The following is an 18,639-nucleotide window of genomic DNA, read 5'->3' on the forward strand; positions in this document are numbered from 1 at the left end:
AGAATTATTTACAAGTGATATAGTAGCTGTGGTTTGCTTTAAAATACTCAAACAAACAAACATACCCAGGGGTATTAGATAAAACACGAGTGGCAGAAAATGATGGGTGATGGGTCCATGTAGGTTCATTGTATATTTTCTCTATTTTTGTGTGCCTCTGAAAATTTCCACATGAACATATGCACCAAAAAAAAGAAACAACACACACATACACAAACAAACAAACAAAAAAACAACAACAACTTTAGAACAAATATCTTAAAAGAGAGCAGTATCAGTTCATCAATATCCTGTTGCTTTCCTCGTGGATTTATTCTAATTGCACCCACAGTGTAGAACTTCCCGATGGCTTGGACAGAAATGCAAAGTGCTTTGACATAGAGAGATATGAAGACCAGAATAAAGCCACAGAGAAATAAGATTACCGTGCAGAGGGGGGGCCGGGGAGAAATGGGAACCAAGTTGAGAGCAATAAGAGCTGACCCAAAGTGGTTTCAGTGGAGATAAATCTAGAAATTAAGTTTTTTTGGACATGAAATCAGGCTGCTGCCAATTCTTAAAATAATGAAGTTCTATGTCTTTGCTTAATGCAGTTCTTTCTTGGTTTTAAACCCCTGCAGTCAAACTTAGGTTCTGTTACTTCATTCTTTTTTTCAATTGCTTCTCTGAAAGTGATCTTTTTTAAGGCTTCGCTCTGATTATGGTTTTGTCAAGAGAAAGGGATTAACTATCTCTGAGCCTTTGAAGAAGTTAGTCACAAAAGGAGAAACCTTAGATCCCTAGTAACCACAGAGAGCAATTTAAGAAACTCCAACTGATCTATGGAGGTGGGCCAATCAGAAGAAAGGGGATGGCTGCAAATATTAACGAGCCATCGACCTGGATAATTCAGGACATCTGTATGGGATATGCATGGAGTCGGTATAGTTTTCAGAAGCAGTCTAGAATAGGTAAAGTGCTTTGAACATACCTAGAATTTAGCAATGAAGTGCTGACTATTGTTAATATGCTTTACATTTTTCTCATTGTTCAAAGCATGTCTGGCAAAGGCACATGGCCTGGATTCATAAATGCAGCTATGTGGGAGATACTATTGATTTGAAAAGTAGCTCAACAAATCAAAGATGCACAACACTGTTAGAACTTGCATCAATTTCCACCTCTGCTCTTTACTGTTCCACTTTTAAATTAGAATTGCAACAACTTTTTATCAATCCCAAAGACTTGCCAAGGTACCCATTCAACTTGGATATAATTCTTTCTAGAATATTCTAATATATATTTTTTAATTTCCTGAATTTTTGTTTTTTTGTTTGTTTGGATTATAGACAGAAATAACTTTTCAAACAGAAAGTATGATATGAATATTGCTGGGAAAGGCCTGGATAGCTCTATCTTCCCAGGCCTTGCCACAGTGTGTGTGTATCCTCACTTTAGTCACTCCTTCAAAGGCATGAAAAGCTTCTGCTCCATGTAGCTGCTAGCTGGGCTAGCTGGGGGAGGATAGAGGTAAAGCTTCTGTCTCTGCCTTAAACCACTTTATCAATTCCCAGGCATGCTTTCATCTGTGAACAGAACATCATTGGATGCATATTAGGAGATGGGATTACAAAAGTGAATGAGCTATGCTCCAAGCACAGAGGAACTCAGTCAGTCCCAAAAGGAGAGAGCAGGGTAATGGTACACCGGAATCAGACAAACTTTGTTCACACAGTAACTACCATTCTCTAGCTATTTCCCCTTGAACAAGCCTCTCTGTGCCTCAGTTTCTTCAACCACCTATCTTTTCAGCAAATGGTTAATATGTGTAAATGCTTTATCAAGTTACCAGCAAGGAATAACTTGATAAACATTAGTTATTACAGTGTTGTACCTAATTCTGCCTGGGAAATTGAAAGGCTTCTTCCAAAAAGATGATAACAGAACAAAGTGTGGAGTCAACGCTGTCACAAGGGCAGCTGTGAAACGTCTCTGAGGCAGCTAAGAGCATCATGTGTCAAAGGAGTGAGACTTTAAGTGGACTGGAACAGAAGAAGTTGGTTGGGTAGATGTCATATGAAGGGATTGTGGGGATAAGATATGGGGAGTTATGAAGGACCTTATAACAGGGTAAATGGCTTGGACTTTGATTAATAGATATAAAGTATCAACTGAGAAGTTTTAGAAGAGTGATAAATATAATTGTTTTTGAGATAATCCACCCCACCAGTTGTGTGGCCCAGAGCAGAAAAGGGGGCTGGTGATAGGCCTTCAAAGAGAAAGTGGCAATATTTGGGAGAATAAATATGAAATTGAAATTTAAGCACAATTCCAAAGTAAAGCCAATAAAACACTATTTTATTGACTGGTTTGAGGACAATAACTCAAACCAGTGTTCAGGGAGCCACCCTCGGAAACCCCTTCCCACAGCTATCTCTATCTCCCAATGTCTTCCTAGCCTATGACCCACACACACACTCACCTTAAGGCCAAGTCCAGTTGGTTCCAGATCCTAAATCTCTCCAGCTCTGTTCTCTACTTGCCATCCTTACTATCATGGTCTTACATTAGTTCATCACCATTTCTTCCATGACTCCTTCCATAGCCCTTATTTTACTGTGAAGTTCATCTCTTTCTAATTTATCCTTATAGGCTGTTACAGTGAGTGATATGGCTAACAAAATTTGATTATGTAAGCTGCCTGGTCAAAATTTACTGATGGTTTGTCATTACTTAGAGGATAAAAGAAAAGCTTACGTATAAACTAACCAGATGCCTATTTCTCTCAGTGATGGCCGTGCTCATTGCAACAGTACCAGCGGCTGAGAGATTTTCTGTTTGCTCATGCACTAAGGACCTCTGATTTGAATCTCTGTCTTGATCTCTATATCATGAAATGCCACATTCTTTTGACAAATCTTGACAGAGAGCCCCACCTATGACAATGTCACAGAGACCTTTGGTAACCTTAACAAAGCCTTCAAAGCCCTCCATCAGCCTTTCCCCAACTTATTTCCAATCTGATTTTTTCCACATCTTCTACTCAGGCCACAGAGGTTGTTTCCTGAAACGCCTGTGCTTTGCTACTTCAGAGTTTCAGCTCATTCCATTGCTTGGTGTGGAATCCACTGCCTCTTTCTCTCTTCCCCTTTGGAACCTGAATATTTTCTACATCTGTCTTGTTTTGTGACATGTCCCCAGACCACCTCAGACCACAGGAATCACTCCCTTCTCTGAAAGGCCCTAGCACTTACCATCTTGGTCATTCATTTGCAATTAGTCATCAGTTCCTGTCTTGCCATATTACTGTATTGTTGCACTATCTCTTGCATTGTTTTATAATTTTTCAAGTGTTTACGCTTTCTTTCCTGAACTGGATTGAAACTTCCTTGAAAGCTTGGACTTTGACCTGTACCACTATTATTTTTAGGCTCTACATAATATCTCATATCAAATAGGCACTTAGTTAGTACTTGTTAATTGGCATGTTGACTGGTAAATCTACCCCAAAAAAGGAAATAGTTGGAATTCATGAACTAAAAAATTGTTTGAACTGATGAACATCATTGTTTACTTTTAAATGTTGCAATTTTAAAAGAGTAATACAAGTATCAAATACTTTTTTTGATTTTCTCAGATAGGCAAGAATATATGTACTTTTTTGGTAAATGAATTATTGAAAGCCATATGACAACAGAGTGCTCAATTTCTGGTTTAGTTATACTGCCTGCTCAGCAGAGCAAACCTTCCCCTTCATGGACAGAGGGTGAAGGAGGAAGAAGGAAAAAGAGGAATGATAAGGGACAGAGAAGGAAGAGGGGTGAAACAAGGGAAAGAGGAATAGTCAGGGGAATTGATAGGAGGAGAGGGGAGAGGGAAAAAGAAAATGGAGGAAGAAGATGAAAAGGAAGGAGGAGGGAAGGAGAAGGGAAAGATTCTCTTCTAATTACATTGGTGGGTAAAACACTTTCTTAAAAAAAATGAGGTTCCTATTTCTGACTGAACCAGTTTTGCTCATTTTCACATGTCACATACAATATAAAGTCAATTTTCAGTAACATAGTCAAAATTGGGTCTTTCAAGGTCATTCTGGTGACTTAGAGGAAAGTTAGACTGCTGGCCTGGAGGATATCAAGGAAGAGCAAGGAGAGCCAAACTGAAACACTGGAAAGGGTGATATGGTTTTTATAAACTTTCACAGGTTAAAAAAATATTGACATGCTCTCTCTGCTTACCAAGACTCTTGTGACTCCCCTCCACCGTTGGTAGGGGGTGGAGCATGAAGCAACATATATGTTATTGTAATTAAGTCTAGTGTAGAAATCATGAAACTAAGTTACAGAAAACTTTAAAATCACCATTTACTAGTAGCCCACTATTCCCCCTCCATACATGCACCGGTGGGGTCCCTCGACCTGGCCTGCAGGAATAGGGCCAAAACCAATCTCTGGGTCCGGGGTGCGAGTGAAGCAGATTTGGGGGCCGACAGTGCCCCAGCAGCAACCTAACCCAGGGCTAATTCTGCAATGAATTGGGCTCTCTTCTCTACTGGCTGGAGCATCGGCCCCTGGTGGTCATTGCGCATCATAGCTACCAGGTGAACGGTCGAACAGGTTAATAGGCGAATGGTCAGAACCACTGGTTCTCAACCTTCCTAATGCCGCAACCCTTTAATACAGTTCCTCATGTTGTGGTTACCCCCGATTTCATTGTTACAAATTGAATATAATTAAAGCATAGTGATTCATCATAAAAACAATATGTAATTATATATGTGTTCTCCGATGGTCTTAGGCGACCCCTGTGAAAGGGTCATTCGACCCCCAAAGGGGTCGCGACCCACAGGTTGAGAACCACTGGCCTAGGCTTTTTTATATAGAGAGATGTGCTTTTTCTAATCTGCTTTCTTCATTTCATTTCATTTTATTCTTGAACCTTAAGATAATTTTATAAATTATGACAACTACGCACCCTAAGTAGAATTGAAGTGCCTATGAATGTAAAAATTTCAATAGCTTAGAATCTTCTCATTTATTTAGTCAAGATTGTTCTTTAGTATTTCATGTAGTTACCAAAAAAAAAATTATACAGAAGAAAAATCATGCCCAGCAGGGCATGCCCACCACTGCCTCACCACTTGGCTGCGAACCATGCCAAGTGGTGAGGCAGTGGTAGTTCTGATGAAATGAATGTCGCACTAGCCTCTGCAAGCTTCCTCCCTCTGACAGAGAGAGTTCTTTAATGTGGTGAGAAAGTAAGTGTTGAGGCAGTATCATTATTTACTAGAAATCACATGTCATGAGTTCAGTTTTTTAAAAAAGGAAGTTCAGGCCAAGCAAAACTCGGTCAGCAGGAGGCTTGCGGAAATGTGTAGGTGAGGTCTGTCTGCAGCCTCCCACAGGCTTCGGCAGAAACAGCCACCAGGCCTGGAGCCCTTCTCTCCGTCAAAGCTAAGCCTCCTGGTCAGGAAGAGTAAAAGACAGTCACAACTCAAGCACAAAGGACCAGATGGCACAGACAGGCCCCTGTGTGACATTATTTCAGAAGCTCACACACTGCTTCCTTCCACCCCCCAAAAAATTGTGGAGAGTTTTGAAATTTGCTTCTGCCAGAGCACACATAGACACAGTGTGAACTGAGTTCACGCGAGTATTTTGTCAAAGGAGGAAGTTAGAAGCACAACTTTGGGAAGATTTAGAGACAAATCATTGTTCTTTGCAGCCATACATCTTCACATATATGGATTTGGAGACCGTTTTCAGAAGATCTTATTGAAATGTGAACTGTCACCAAGACCCTCTTTTTCTGTCACACCTCATCACCTCTCTCTGTCCATCACACGCGCATTTGCCCTGATGGTCTTCTAGCCTGGACTAGAAGCTCACGCCTAGTGCCTTCTTGGTACTTGCTGTTCTCCTCACTGCTGTGCTCTCCTGGCCACACAGGCCGGTGCGCTTCTTTCACTGTTGCTTCTCAGCAGAGAAGACCCCTCCACAATGAAGTCTTCAGTGGCCACCCCATCTGTAACAATCACTGCCAATTCTGTCAACACCTGATGCTAATTTATTTTCCTACTTGACACTTCCAACTTTCCCCTTCCCACTTTGGTATTAAAATGCAAGTTCTTTCTATGAATTCATTCATTCAACAAACATTTTTTGAGCACCTAGCATATGCTAGGCACTATTCCAGGTCTTTGTGATTTACAGCGAACAAAACACATACAGGGACCTGCCCTCAAGGAACTTATGTCCTTGTTGTGGAGTGGAGGATTTTCTAAATAAACATAATAAATGGAGACATACATGTTTGAAAGTAATGATGCTAGAGGAAAGAAAATAGATCAGAGGAAGTTAAGGAGGATCAGCAGTGTCAGGTTGTGTGGGTAGGAGATGGCAATAAAATGTAGAATCAGGGATGGTCTCAGAGGAAAGGTGACATCTGAGCAAAGAGTTGAAGGAGATGATTCTGGTAGCCATTCAGGTATCTGATGGATGGAAGAACATTCCAGGCAGGGGAAACCACTAACACAAAGACCTGAAGCATGTGTGGAAATTTCCAATAACAGTAAGAGAGCCATTGTGGCTAGAGTTCAGTAAGTGAAGAGGATAGGAAAGAAGGTCCTAGAGTCAGGAGGGGCCAAGTTCACACAGAGTCATTCTCTCTGGGTGAAACCAGGAACCATTCAGGGTGGAGTAAAGGCAAGAAATGATCTGACTGACAGTTTGTAGAAACACTCTGAGTTAAGAATAGTCTGCAAAGAGGCCAGGGAAGAACGAGACCATATATACAGGAATAGCACGTATGTCTTCCTCATGGGATACAAGCAGTGTTTGTCAAATTAACATATGAATAAATACACTATGGTGGCTGAAGGATAAAATACACAGAGATCCTCATGGGCATGAAGTAATGGGTGGTTATGTTTTCACATCTTTGGGAATTAGACATAGTATATTAGCATTACATCTTATGTTTATGTGTCATATGAATATGTTTGTGTTTAGATCTAAATACATACATATAAACATTTACTGCCTGTCTTCTGTGTGGAAAGCACTTTTAATTTTGACAAATGACTTCACTTAATTTATGCTACATGTATAAATGTATGTATAATATAGTAGTGACTAATGCCAAGCTCTATATAAAAAGGCTACATTCATTTCCTCAAAAACAGCCCATTCTAATATTGTCTAGCTGAGTTTGATTTTTTTAAATTTTGAACTTTATGGAAGAAATCTGTTCTTTTAAAAATAATGGTCATAGTTTCAGTTCCCACTTAGGTATGTTAGTTTAAAAAGATGGGAAACATTTCCACAGCCACAGGTTCTTCCTCAGTCCCAAGAACGTGTTGTAAGGACTGTGTTTGAGCATAAGAAAGAGTGACGCTGACTGGCCCTATGCAAACGCCCCTGGAAGAGGAGGTCAGGACAGGGGCACGTTGGCAGTAGATACACATATGAAAGGCAGCAGATATTTAAAATGTACTATTTTTAAATACGTCCCTATAGTTTCAATAACCAACATCCAGGTTGGATCATTTTAAAGTTTGAAGAAATTGTTTGACTCAGCTAGCCATTCCCACATGGTTGTCAAGCACATGTATGTGTGTGTGGCACTGATGGTACAAAGTCAGCAGGACAACGGAAGTGCCTGCCCAGTCAATTGCTCTCATTCTCATCTGAGGTAATGTCACCCTCAAAGAGAGAAAATTTGCTCGTGGGCAAGATAAAAAAAAAAGCTTACTCTTTTAATGTGTAAAACATATATATGTATCTTATAAAATATGCATATTATATGAACTATGTATATATGTGTGTATTCTATATGTATATATACACATAGTACATAAACAGACACACATAATATCTGTGATATGAAAATATAATGGGGAAGACTGGTTAGGGAAAAAGTTGTCTAAAAAGATTCCTTAGGGTGGCAAAAACAAACAAAAAAGATTGAGAAACATTTGTCTACTGGGAAGCCAGTGATTATAGTGAAATATGGTAATTACAGCGATAGGGAAAATACAGGATGTTATGGGAACACTGGACTAGGCATAGAGGAGGTCAGGGAAGGCTTCCTGGGAGAAGCCACACCTCAGCAGAGGTGTGAGGGGTGACCACTAGGAATTGCTCAGGCAAGTAGGTAGGGAATGTGGTACTAGAATCAAAATAGAGGCAGAGCTTAGGCAAAAGACCTGGACAATCACTAACATAGACTTGAATTGAAACAAATCTATATAAATCCCTAAATTAGCTAGCTTGGCTAATTTAGCTAATTAATTCATGACATCAGATAGGCCACAGAGAAAACACTGCAAACCGAAAGCTATATCTGTGGTCACATTTTGGACCTCAAACTTGTCCTCGCTTACATCATGGCCGTTTGTTCCATTGTCGGCCATCATCACAGTGAGGCCCTCACTACCTCCTGGTAGAGAAGTCTGAAAGCCCTCTTACTTGTCTCCCTCTGGTCACCCCGTAGCAGCAGAGCCACATAGTGATCTTAGGAAGTAATGTGCTAAATCGAGCTATTGGGAGACGCCCTGATGTGTCATTCCTCTGCTCTCAAATCTTTGTGTGAATCCAAATCAATGCCTTAGCCCTCGAATTCAGCATTTTTGCAGTCAGACTCTAAACCGCTGATCTAAGGCAGTTCAAGACCCTTTAACACCCAAGGGTGGGGAATGTCTGTATAAGGCTCGCAAGATCATTTGTGCTGGCCCTGCCAAGGCATGTGGGGCGAGTTAGTTAAATGTCTGACCAAATAGATCAGGCTAATTTGTAAGTTGATAATTTCGTGTGGCCCGTGGATGATGTTCTAAATATCCAAATGGCTCTTGGCAGAAAAACGGTCCCCCACCCTTGCAAGTCAAGTTCTTAAACTTTTAGGGGTAGGCGAGGGCTTACACTCATGAAGCTTTCTCAAGGAGCAAAGGCGAATAGAAAATAAATGGACACAAATAAATCTAATAATTTCAATTAGGGGTAAGTGTTAAAAAGGTAATGGGTTAAAGCGATTTTAGATCTGGGGGTAGGGACATCAGACTAAGAAAGTGATATCTGAGCTGAGACCTGAATGTTAACCAGCCATGTGGCTGAGAGAGGACAGCCCCAAACATAGGAAGCAGCAAGTGGGAAGGCCCCGGGTGGAAATGAAAGTGGAAAGAGGGAAAACTGAGAGTGGGTACACACCTAAAAGGCTATACTGTTCTTAACATACACTTTTCAGTATCAGTAGCTTAATAGACTCTGCCACCCTACACATACTTGCCAGGACCTGCAGGACCTTCCCAGAAACTAGTAAGTGAAGTGTTAATGTCTCTAAGGATCCCACACTTCTGCGTAAGTGGCTATTTTCAGTTTGAATGAGCAGAACCCATGTCGTATCATTTGTTACATAATTTTAATATCATCTGCACACTAAACATAGTATACATGATATTGTCATATAACTTCAAGGGTGAACCTGGCCATACTAAAATCCATCTCTAAGAATCCTAGGTTTATCTGCCAAAGAGGCATCAGCACGCAGGTTTCTGGGTTAGCATCCCAGCTCTGACACTTACCTAGCTACGGGACCGTGGGCAAGTTACCTAAAATTTCCATGCCTTAGTTTCCTATAAAATGAGAACAGTGAAAATGGCTCCTAAGATCTTTTTGAGAATTTAATTATATTGTGTTTTAAAGCTTTTGGAAGATTTTTAACTCATTAAAAATATTATGATGGTTATTATATGGCTTATGAATTCCTGCTAAGCTATGCCTACCATCCCCACTCAAATTCATTCCACTTCCTCATCCTAGCATACTTTTTTCTCCATTTCCAAAGGCCAAATTTCTACGAACTTACATGGTTCAGATAAAATTCCACAACCACCATGAAACTTCTGATTTCAGCCTCCAAGAAGGCCAGTTCCCTCTTCTGAGCAACTGTTACTACTGCTGTTTATGCCATAGCTTCATCTGTTACTCCCTTACAAGGTGATTTGTATACTTGTTTTGCAAACCCACTAGATTGTAAATCACTTACAGCAGTGCTGTCCCATAGAAATATAGCTTCAGACACATAAGTAATTTTATGTATTTTATTTTAGTCACATACATTTTTAAAAAAACAGATGAGATTAATTTAATAATGTATTTTATTTAACCAAAGTATTACAGTATTAGGTAACTAACATAAATTATTAATGAAATATTTTACATTTCTTTGTACTGAGTCTTTGAAATCCAGTATGTCTTTCACACATACAGCACATCTCAATTCGGACGAGCCATATTTCAAGTGCTCCATAGGCATGTGTGCATAGTGGCTACCACTCAGGACAAAGCAGCTTTAGGGCATGAAGTACCCTCTCTAGCTCTGTATTTGTCATCCTGTCTAACATGACACATTCCCTATTTCCAAAGTTCCATGAATATTTGTCAAAGTAATTACTTTACTGATTTATTTAACATCATTACAAAATCTAACCCAATAGAAAATATATTCCTGTTAGTCATAACACAAAAAAGAAAAAAACATGGAAAAATAATCTTGGCATCTTTAAAGAATAAGTTTGTTCTTCCTCTAGAGTGATAAAACAACTTTTTCAGTTATTTTCTCATTAATAGTATTATTTAGAAGTACTAAGCCATGGATCACTAAAAGAAATAGTATGTATGGTAATAAAATTTTTTGTTGTTTGGAGAAACAATTCAATCCTACTTTCCTGATAAGAGTAAGAATCCTATCTAATAATAGAGAAACATGGTAATTAACCGTAACTTCACTACCCTTCCCATTGGTTAATCAGCGAGATATGCAAATTATTAGCCAGCCAAGATGGCGGCTAATTTGCATATGTCAGCCCCAAGCCATGGACTGAGGCTTTAGGCCTGGGTCAGGGAGGAGCCAGCCAGCGATCTTGAGCCAGCGATCCTTGATGGTGGCGGCAGCAGGGAGCCGGGGCGGAGCCAGCAAGCGATCTTTGATGGCAGCTGTGGCGGGGAACCTGGGCGGAGCCAGCAAGCGATTGTCGGCAGGGAGCTGGGGGTGCCCCGGTCCAGGCCTAAAGCCTCGACTTGATGGCGGAGGCGGCGGCGGGGAGCTGGCAGTGCCCCGGCCAAGGCCTAATGCCTCGGGCCAGAGGCTTTAGGCTTGGCCGGGGAGGAGCCAGCCAGCAATCATTGATGGTGGCAGCAGTGGGGAACGGGGCGGAGCCAGCCAGCAATCCTTGATGGCGGCGGCGGGGAGCTGGGGGTGCCCCGCCCAGGGCTAATGACTTGCCAGAGGCTTTAGGCTTGGGCCGGGGAGGAGCCAGCCAGCAATCCTTGATGGTAGCAGCGGCAGGGAGCTGGGGGTGCCCCGGCCATGGCCTAAAACCTAGGCCTGAGGCTTTGGGTTTGGGCCGGGGAGGAGCCAGCCAGCGATCATTGAGCCAGCGATCGTTGATGGCGCCCCGGCGGGGAGCTGGGTGCCTCGGCCCAGGCCTATCACCTCAGCCTTAGGCTTTAGGCTTGGGCCGGGGAGGAGCCAGCCAGCGATCATTGATGGCGGTGGCGGGGGCGGGGGGGAGCTGGAGGTGCCCCGGCCCAGGGCTAATGACTCGCCAGAGGCGTTAGGCCTGGGCAGGGGCCAAACTGGTAATTGGTGTGAACTACAGAGGAAACACCTTTTCTGACTGCTGATTGGTTAAGCTCCCTGTATGCCACTGGTAATATTCTTAGTAACTTGGGTAATGAGAGTCCAAATAGGTGATCTAGGGTTTTTTTACCACACTCCTGGAGAAAAAAAGGAAGGTCTGCTGCTGGAGGGTTAAGAAATGTCATATCCTGCCCTATTGGCTCAGTGGGTAATGCCTCGGCCTGCCCAACACAGATTCTGGGTTCAATTCTGACCAAGGGCATGTACCTAGGTTGCAGGCTCCTCCCTGGCCTGGGCCCAGGTCAGGGCTCATGCAGGAGGCAACTGATCAAAGTGTTCCTCTCACTTTGATGTTTTTCTCTGTCTTTCCCTTTCTCTTCCACATTCTCTAAAAATCAATGGAAACATATCCTCAGGTGAGGAGAAAGAAAGAAAGAAAGATCATATCCTATGAAAGACACTTCTTGAAAATGCCTAAAGAAAGTTGTCATTTTTTCATGGTAAAGGGACTGGAGTCCGTGTTGATGAAAACACCTTGGTGGCTGCCGTGACTGGCAGTGGCTGCAACAGTGCGGTGATGGGGCTGGTGTCTTCCCCTGATCAGCCCGGTCGACTCCCACAAAGGGAGGCCAGACTGTGGCTTAGGCACGCTCCCCAAGGGGAGCAGGGAGCAGGGAGTAGGACATCCCCTGAGGGCTCCCAGTATGTGATAGGGGGCAAGCTGGGCTGAGGGACCCCCCCCCTCCAGTGCACAAATTTTTGTGCACTGGGCCTCTAGTCCTATCTAATAATAGAGAAACATGGTAATTAGCCGTACCTCCGCTACCCTTCCCATTGGCTAATCAGGGCAATATGCAAATTAACTGCCAACCAAGATGGCAGCTGGCAGCCAGGCAGCTCAAAGCGAACAGGAGGCTTGCTTGCTTCAGTGATGGAGGAAGCCAACGTTCCCCACCTGCTGCTGCCAGCCTCTGAGCTTGCAGTTTAAGAAACATTGTTACAAATATAGAAGCTAAACAAAACCCCAGAAACCTGCTTTCAGCCAGCCGGGCCTCAGAGCTGGGGTTGAAACAGTGTTTCGATTATAGAACCCAAACAAACCAGATACCTGCTTTCAGCAGCCGAGGTCTCAGAGCTGGAGCCGAGCCTCAGAGAGAAAGCCGGCTCTCAGTTCCAGTGACAGCCATAGAAGGTAAATAAATCCAAGAATAAAAAAGAAAAAAGAAAAAAAGGAGAGGTTTGGAGCTTCAGTCGCCTGCCAGCCTGAAAACGGCCCTGAGCCCCTCACCCAGACTGGCCAGGCACCCCAGTGGGGACCCCCACCCTGAAGGGGGTGTGATCAGCTGGAAACAGCCATCATCCCCTCACCCAGGCTGGCCAGGCACCCCAGTGGGGACCCCCACCCTGAAGGGGGTGTGACCAGCTGCAAACAGCCATCACCCCCTCATCCAGGCTGGCCAGGCACCCAAGTGGGACCCCCACCCTGATCCAGGACACCCTTCAGGGCAAACCAGCTGGCACCCACCCGTGCACCAGGCCTCTATCCTATATAGTAAAAGGGTAATATGCCTCCCAGTACCGGAATCAGCGGAGCCGTGAGGCCTCCCGAACCTGGGATCAGCGGAGCCACGAGGCCTCCTGGCACCAGGATCAGTGGAGCAGCGAGGCCTCCTAGCACCAGGATCAGCGGAGCAGCGAGGCCTCACTGCCCGTGTCAAGCGGAGCCGCGAGGCCTCCCAGCACCGGGATCAGCGGAGCCACGAGGCCTCCTGGCCCCTGGAGCAGTGTGACAGGGGGCAGAGCCCAAACCCCCTGATCACCCTGCGGCTCTGTGTCTGACAGGGGGCGGGGCCACAACCTCCCTATCCGCCCTGCTCTGTTCATGACAGGGGAAGGCGCCCCAACCCCCTGATCAGCCCTGCTCTGTGCCTGATAGGGAGGAGCTCCCCAAACCCCTGATCAGCCCTGCTCTGTGTGTGACAGGGTGGAGCCGCAACCTCCCCATAGGCCCTGCCCTGAGTGTGACGGGGGCAGTGCCCCAACCCCCTGATCGGCCCTGCTCTGTGGGTGACAGGGGGCGGCGCCCCAACCCCCTGATCCGCTCTGCTCTGTGTGTGACAGGGGGCGGTGCCCCAACTCCCCTATCAGCCCTACTCTATGCGTGACAGGGGGCAGCACCCCAACCCCCTGATCGGCCCTGCTCTGTGCGTGACAGGGGGTGGTGCAGCAACCTCCCCATCGACCCTACCTTGAGTGTGACAGGGGGCGGTGCCCCAACCCCCCAATCAGCCCTGCTCTGAGCCCGACCAGGGGCTGCACCTAGGGATTGGGCCTGCCCTCTGCCACCTGGGAGTGGGCCTAAGCCAGCAGGTCGTTATCTCCTGAGAGGTCCCAGACTGTGAGAGGGCACAAGTGAGGCTGAGGGACACCCCCCCCCCCAACCAGTGCACAAATTTTTGTGCACCGGGCCTCTAGTCCTATATAATAAAAGGCTAATATGTAAATAAACTGAACAGCAGAAAGACCAGTTGCTATGATGCGCACTTTCCACTAGGGGGCAGACGCTCAATGCAGGAGCTGCCCCCTGGTGATCAGTGCACTCCCCTGCTCAGCCAGAAGCCGGGCTCATGGCTGGAGAGCACAGTGGCGATGGCAGGAGCCTCTCCTGCCTCCACGGCAGCGCTAAGGATGTCTGACTGATGGCTTAGGCCCAAGGGGAGCAGGCCTAAGCCATCAGTCAGACATCCCTGAGGGCTCCAGACTGTGAGAGGGAGTAGGCCAGGCTGAATTTTGTGCACCAGGCCTCTAGTTTTAAATAAGAGTGATTAACTCTTAAAAAAAATGTGCAGGATTTGGTAAATCTTGGTGAAAATATTTTGATGTCATTTCCATGCTCACCACATAATTTTTCCTCAAAGGGTTGTACTCCAAAATATATCCAATGTTTTCATAATGATCTCCCAGTCACTCAAATGCAGTTACAGAAACTGAATGACATGATTTCCATAGTCATTAACTACATACTATCAGGATCAACTCAACTTGAATTGTTCCTGTTAGAAAGTTTATATGAAAGTGGGAACCCTGGTATGCATTCTACACTCTAAAATTGTTGCTACCCACTTCTTCCTTATCAACTTTATTGTTACCTTTCCTTTTAACTTCAAGTATCCGTGTGCAGAAGTTTTGATTGTGCTAGAGCATTACAAATAATTAACAAAATATGGTAATTAGGGGAGTAAAAGAACTCACCTTTGGTAGTCTCAATGGTAATTTACACACTGGCAACTGATAATGGTTTTCATTAAGTATGAGAGATTGGTCCAAGTTGTGGATTGTCTTTTGTTTAGGTAGTTTGTAAACTACAACAGTGCCCTTATAATGAGAGCAGCTGTAGTTGCCAAATTCATCCACCTCTTTGATTTGGAGTTCCAGCCTGGGTTTTCTTTGTAAATGAAAAATAAGCTTGTAGTCTTTTCCATAATCCTTCCCATTGCCTACATAGAAGTAAAATGCACTTGTTATTAGTAAGATATACCACTTTGTCTTACATTTTAAAAATCCAAATAATCATGTAATTCTTTAATGCACTTAAAGCGTTTTTGGTGTCATTACCTCTTGTCAAAATGTATCCTGACAAAGCAGCAGCAATAGACCCTGAGACTGTGTAAATTACTCAAAAGATTTCTTATCTGTAATTAGACCAAGGAATCTCCACCTGCTTCTAGGTCTAATAATCTTTCATTTTCTATTACATTTTGCTATACCAAGAAACAATTAGAAATAGTCAGCTCACCCTGTGTTTAAAAAATTATTTTCACCTTTCAAGAATTGTTATTTTTTTCCTTTCCCGTTTCTATATCATAGTGCACACTATCATGACCTCGTAGTGACACTCCAGATCCGGTGCCACTTAGCAACCTGTGGCTTTTTAAATTAAAGTTACAATTAATTAAAGTTAAAATGCAATTCCTTAGTCACTCTAACCACATTTCAAATGTTCATTAGCCAAAATTGTCCAGTAGCTACATTACTGGGCAGTGCAGAGGTAAAATATTTCCACCATCGCAGAAATAGGCAGTGCTGTTCGAAAACTTCTACATGAAATGGTTATTAGAGTCACATTTCTGGAATTTCTATTAAAACCTGGTGAATTCCCCCAAACAATGATATGCCAAAGTCTTCACACTGAAAATAATGAAGCTTTAGTAAACATAACCTTTCACCCATGGGGGTTTTACCATGACAGTCAGGATTATTTTGCTTCATCACAGCAACCATAAACAGACACTACCACGTTCCCTAAGGCATGTCTGCATTACCCTTAGCCAGGTATAATGCATCAGGTATAATATGTTTTTGCCATAAAGACATAGATCCCAGTCCAGCCACTACTACTTTCGTACGCTGTCATATTTATCCAGTTCTTTCACATCCCTGAGCTTCTTCGAGCTTTACTTAACATTCTTATGTTTAAAAAGGGAGAAATAAAACTTACCTCCTCGGTTTGTTCTGGGAATAAAGTGAGATAATATGGATAAAAAATATTTGGCACAGGGCCTTGCCTATAATGTGCTCAATAAATGATAGCAAATGATAATAAGCAGAATTTTTCATTGTTTTGGATTTGTATGACAAAAGTAGCCCCCTTAAATTTGGTCTGCCCATTTCCCAGCACCTTCTGGATTTTGTAAGTACTGGGGGCTTCTATGTCATTCAGTAAAAAGCTTACGTGCTGAATTGACAGCTCTGACTGAGACAATGCACACTATGGCTTGTGTGCAGAATACCAAAGGTCAATATAAAAACCAAGGGGACTGCCTATCGATCTATTTTTCTCTTAGACGTTAAATAAAATCCATGTCCCATGGTCCTCACTCAAAGAAGTCATCTCTATTTTACATAATGAATATAGAGATTGTGACATTTCTCAGAGAGCAGTCATCTAAATGTACTAAAGTTTTAAACACTTAATTGCACAATGCTATTGTGTTAAGTCCTTTCAAACGTTTTTGTCTTCATTCTTCCAACAAATACTCAATACACTCCTTCTAACTGTCAGGCACCGTCCTAGGTGCTGGGGATTGAATGGTGCTTGATAACAAGACACACCCTCCCTTCGTGAGACTGTAGTCAGAGAAACTGTCAATGACCAACAATTAAATGAATAAGTAGAAGATTGCATCTATGGCGAGATCCACAAAAAAAAAAAAAAAGAAGCACATAGACTCTGAAGAAGTAAAATAAGGACTGGAAAGAAGGCATCTCTGAACACGATCATCAAGGTGAGAGATGAAGATGCAGGCGGAGATAGTTGCAGGTAGGGGTGGGATGGGTGGGGAGGAGAACCCTAGGCACACAGCCTCTGACTTCATGAGATTCACAGGAAGGACCCAGGCCCTGATGCAAAGATGAATACAATTCCTTACTCCTGGCTTCTCTTAAACAGAGTAAAAACAAAAAAGCAGTGAGACTTCAGAACTGAACATGGGTTTCTAGAAAAGACAAAGCAGAACTGATTCTGGCATCCTGTCTGACTCATTTTCTTTGAGTGAAGATGAGCTCTTCTCTGTTCCTCATTCAGGGGGAATTGCACACACACTGGCTATCTTCAGGAACTCTTGTTTTAGCACATGCTCCCTGGCATTACAGGCAAAAGTACACTCAGTGCCACTGCCCATAAGAAGCACAGTAACTCACTCCTGTTTAGGGCAGTAGGTAAACACAGCTGCTGTCCCAAGTATTACAGGAAAATCATTTGCATCATTCATTTGGGTGGGCCACTTCCAGTGTTTGACTCTCTATTCTTAGAGAGATTGTCCCACGGTGGACACCATGATTCCTGCTCCGGCTGCCAAGTAGGAAGAAGAGTTTCTTCCACCCTTCCTTCCTCCCCCTCTTCTCCTCCCTTTTCCCTTTTCTGACATCCCTGACACTCTCTAAGTCCTGGCAGTTGAATCAGATGGCTGAGACTCTGCATGTGAGAGTGGAAGAGATACTTCAAATTGGGACACTTTGGTTCTCACTTACATCAGAGACATCAGAAAAACAACAGCCTCGCCTTCAAGCTGCATCATTTTTGATGCAACAAAGAGCCCATGGGGCTTGCAGAAATTTCCAGAATCAGAGAGAAAAATAGGCAGCATTAAAAATCAATGGGATCTATATTAATTTACAAGTCAACAGAGAATATTACTCCAAGTTATGTCTATTACAAGACTGCTGGCCCAGAAACCTATCCCTGCGTTCTCCCTCACACCTCATCTTTTTTTTTTTTTTAATATTTTTTTATTGAGTTCAGAGAGGCAGGGAGAGGAAGAGTGAGATAGAATCATCAATGATGAGAATAATTGATCAGCTGCCTCCTGCACGCCCCCTACTGGGGATTGAGCCCGAAACCCAGGCATGTGCCCTTGATCGGAATTGAACCCGGGACCATTCATTCTGCAGGCTGACACTCTATCCACTGAGCCAAACCAGCTAGAGCTCACACCTCATTTTTATATGCATACCTGTTAGATTCTATTCCACCTCAAAGAGAGGAGTTAGAGAAGAGAAGGGGTTGAATTAATAAATAAATAAAAATTTCTGTGATGGCAGCTCCCCCTGAATCTTTTTCTCTTCTCTTACTCAGCTGTTTTCTCTGTTCTCCTTTTCCTTCCTTTTCTCATTCTCTTCATTTCCTTTTCTCTCTTCTTTCTCATTGATTCCCTCACTTCTCTCACCTCTCCTGCCCCCTCTCAGATTCACTCACCCTGTTTGTTTTTTCTCAGCATCATCACATTTATTGAAAGCCTTTGATGAACTAGGACACAGCATAAGCATATGAATGAAACATAAGTAAACAATTAAATAAGTAAAATAATTCCAACTTGTGACAAGATTTATAGTGGAAACAAAAAGCACTAGATTAAAAAAAAAAACACTAGATAAATATGAGGATCAGCAGGAAGCAGGGGTGTGTCACCAGATTAGAGGTACCAGCCCACTTTTATTCATGAACCCTTTTGGACTTTGGTGAAACCT

General features: G+C 43.3%; 1 protein-coding gene across 1 annotated transcript in view; it reads right to left on the bottom strand.

Annotated features, from left to right (window-relative positions):
* The window catches only part of DTHD1 (death domain containing 1), a 57,727-nt gene that overhangs the window by 11,128 nt on the left and 27,960 nt on the right, over nucleotides 1-18,639 (bottom strand). Inside the window, exon 7 of the mRNA XM_006088525.3 lies at nucleotides 14,866-15,110. Within this exon, the coding sequence (XP_006088587.1) occupies nucleotides 14,866-15,110 (245 nt within the window). The remainder of the gene's footprint in view (nucleotides 1-14,865; nucleotides 15,111-18,639) is intronic.

This window comes from Myotis lucifugus, unplaced genomic scaffold (assembly GCF_000147115.1).
Source record: "Myotis lucifugus unplaced genomic scaffold, Myoluc2.0 scaffold_48, whole genome shotgun sequence".
NCBI classification, from domain to species: Eukaryota; Metazoa; Chordata; class Mammalia; order Chiroptera; family Vespertilionidae; genus Myotis; species Myotis lucifugus.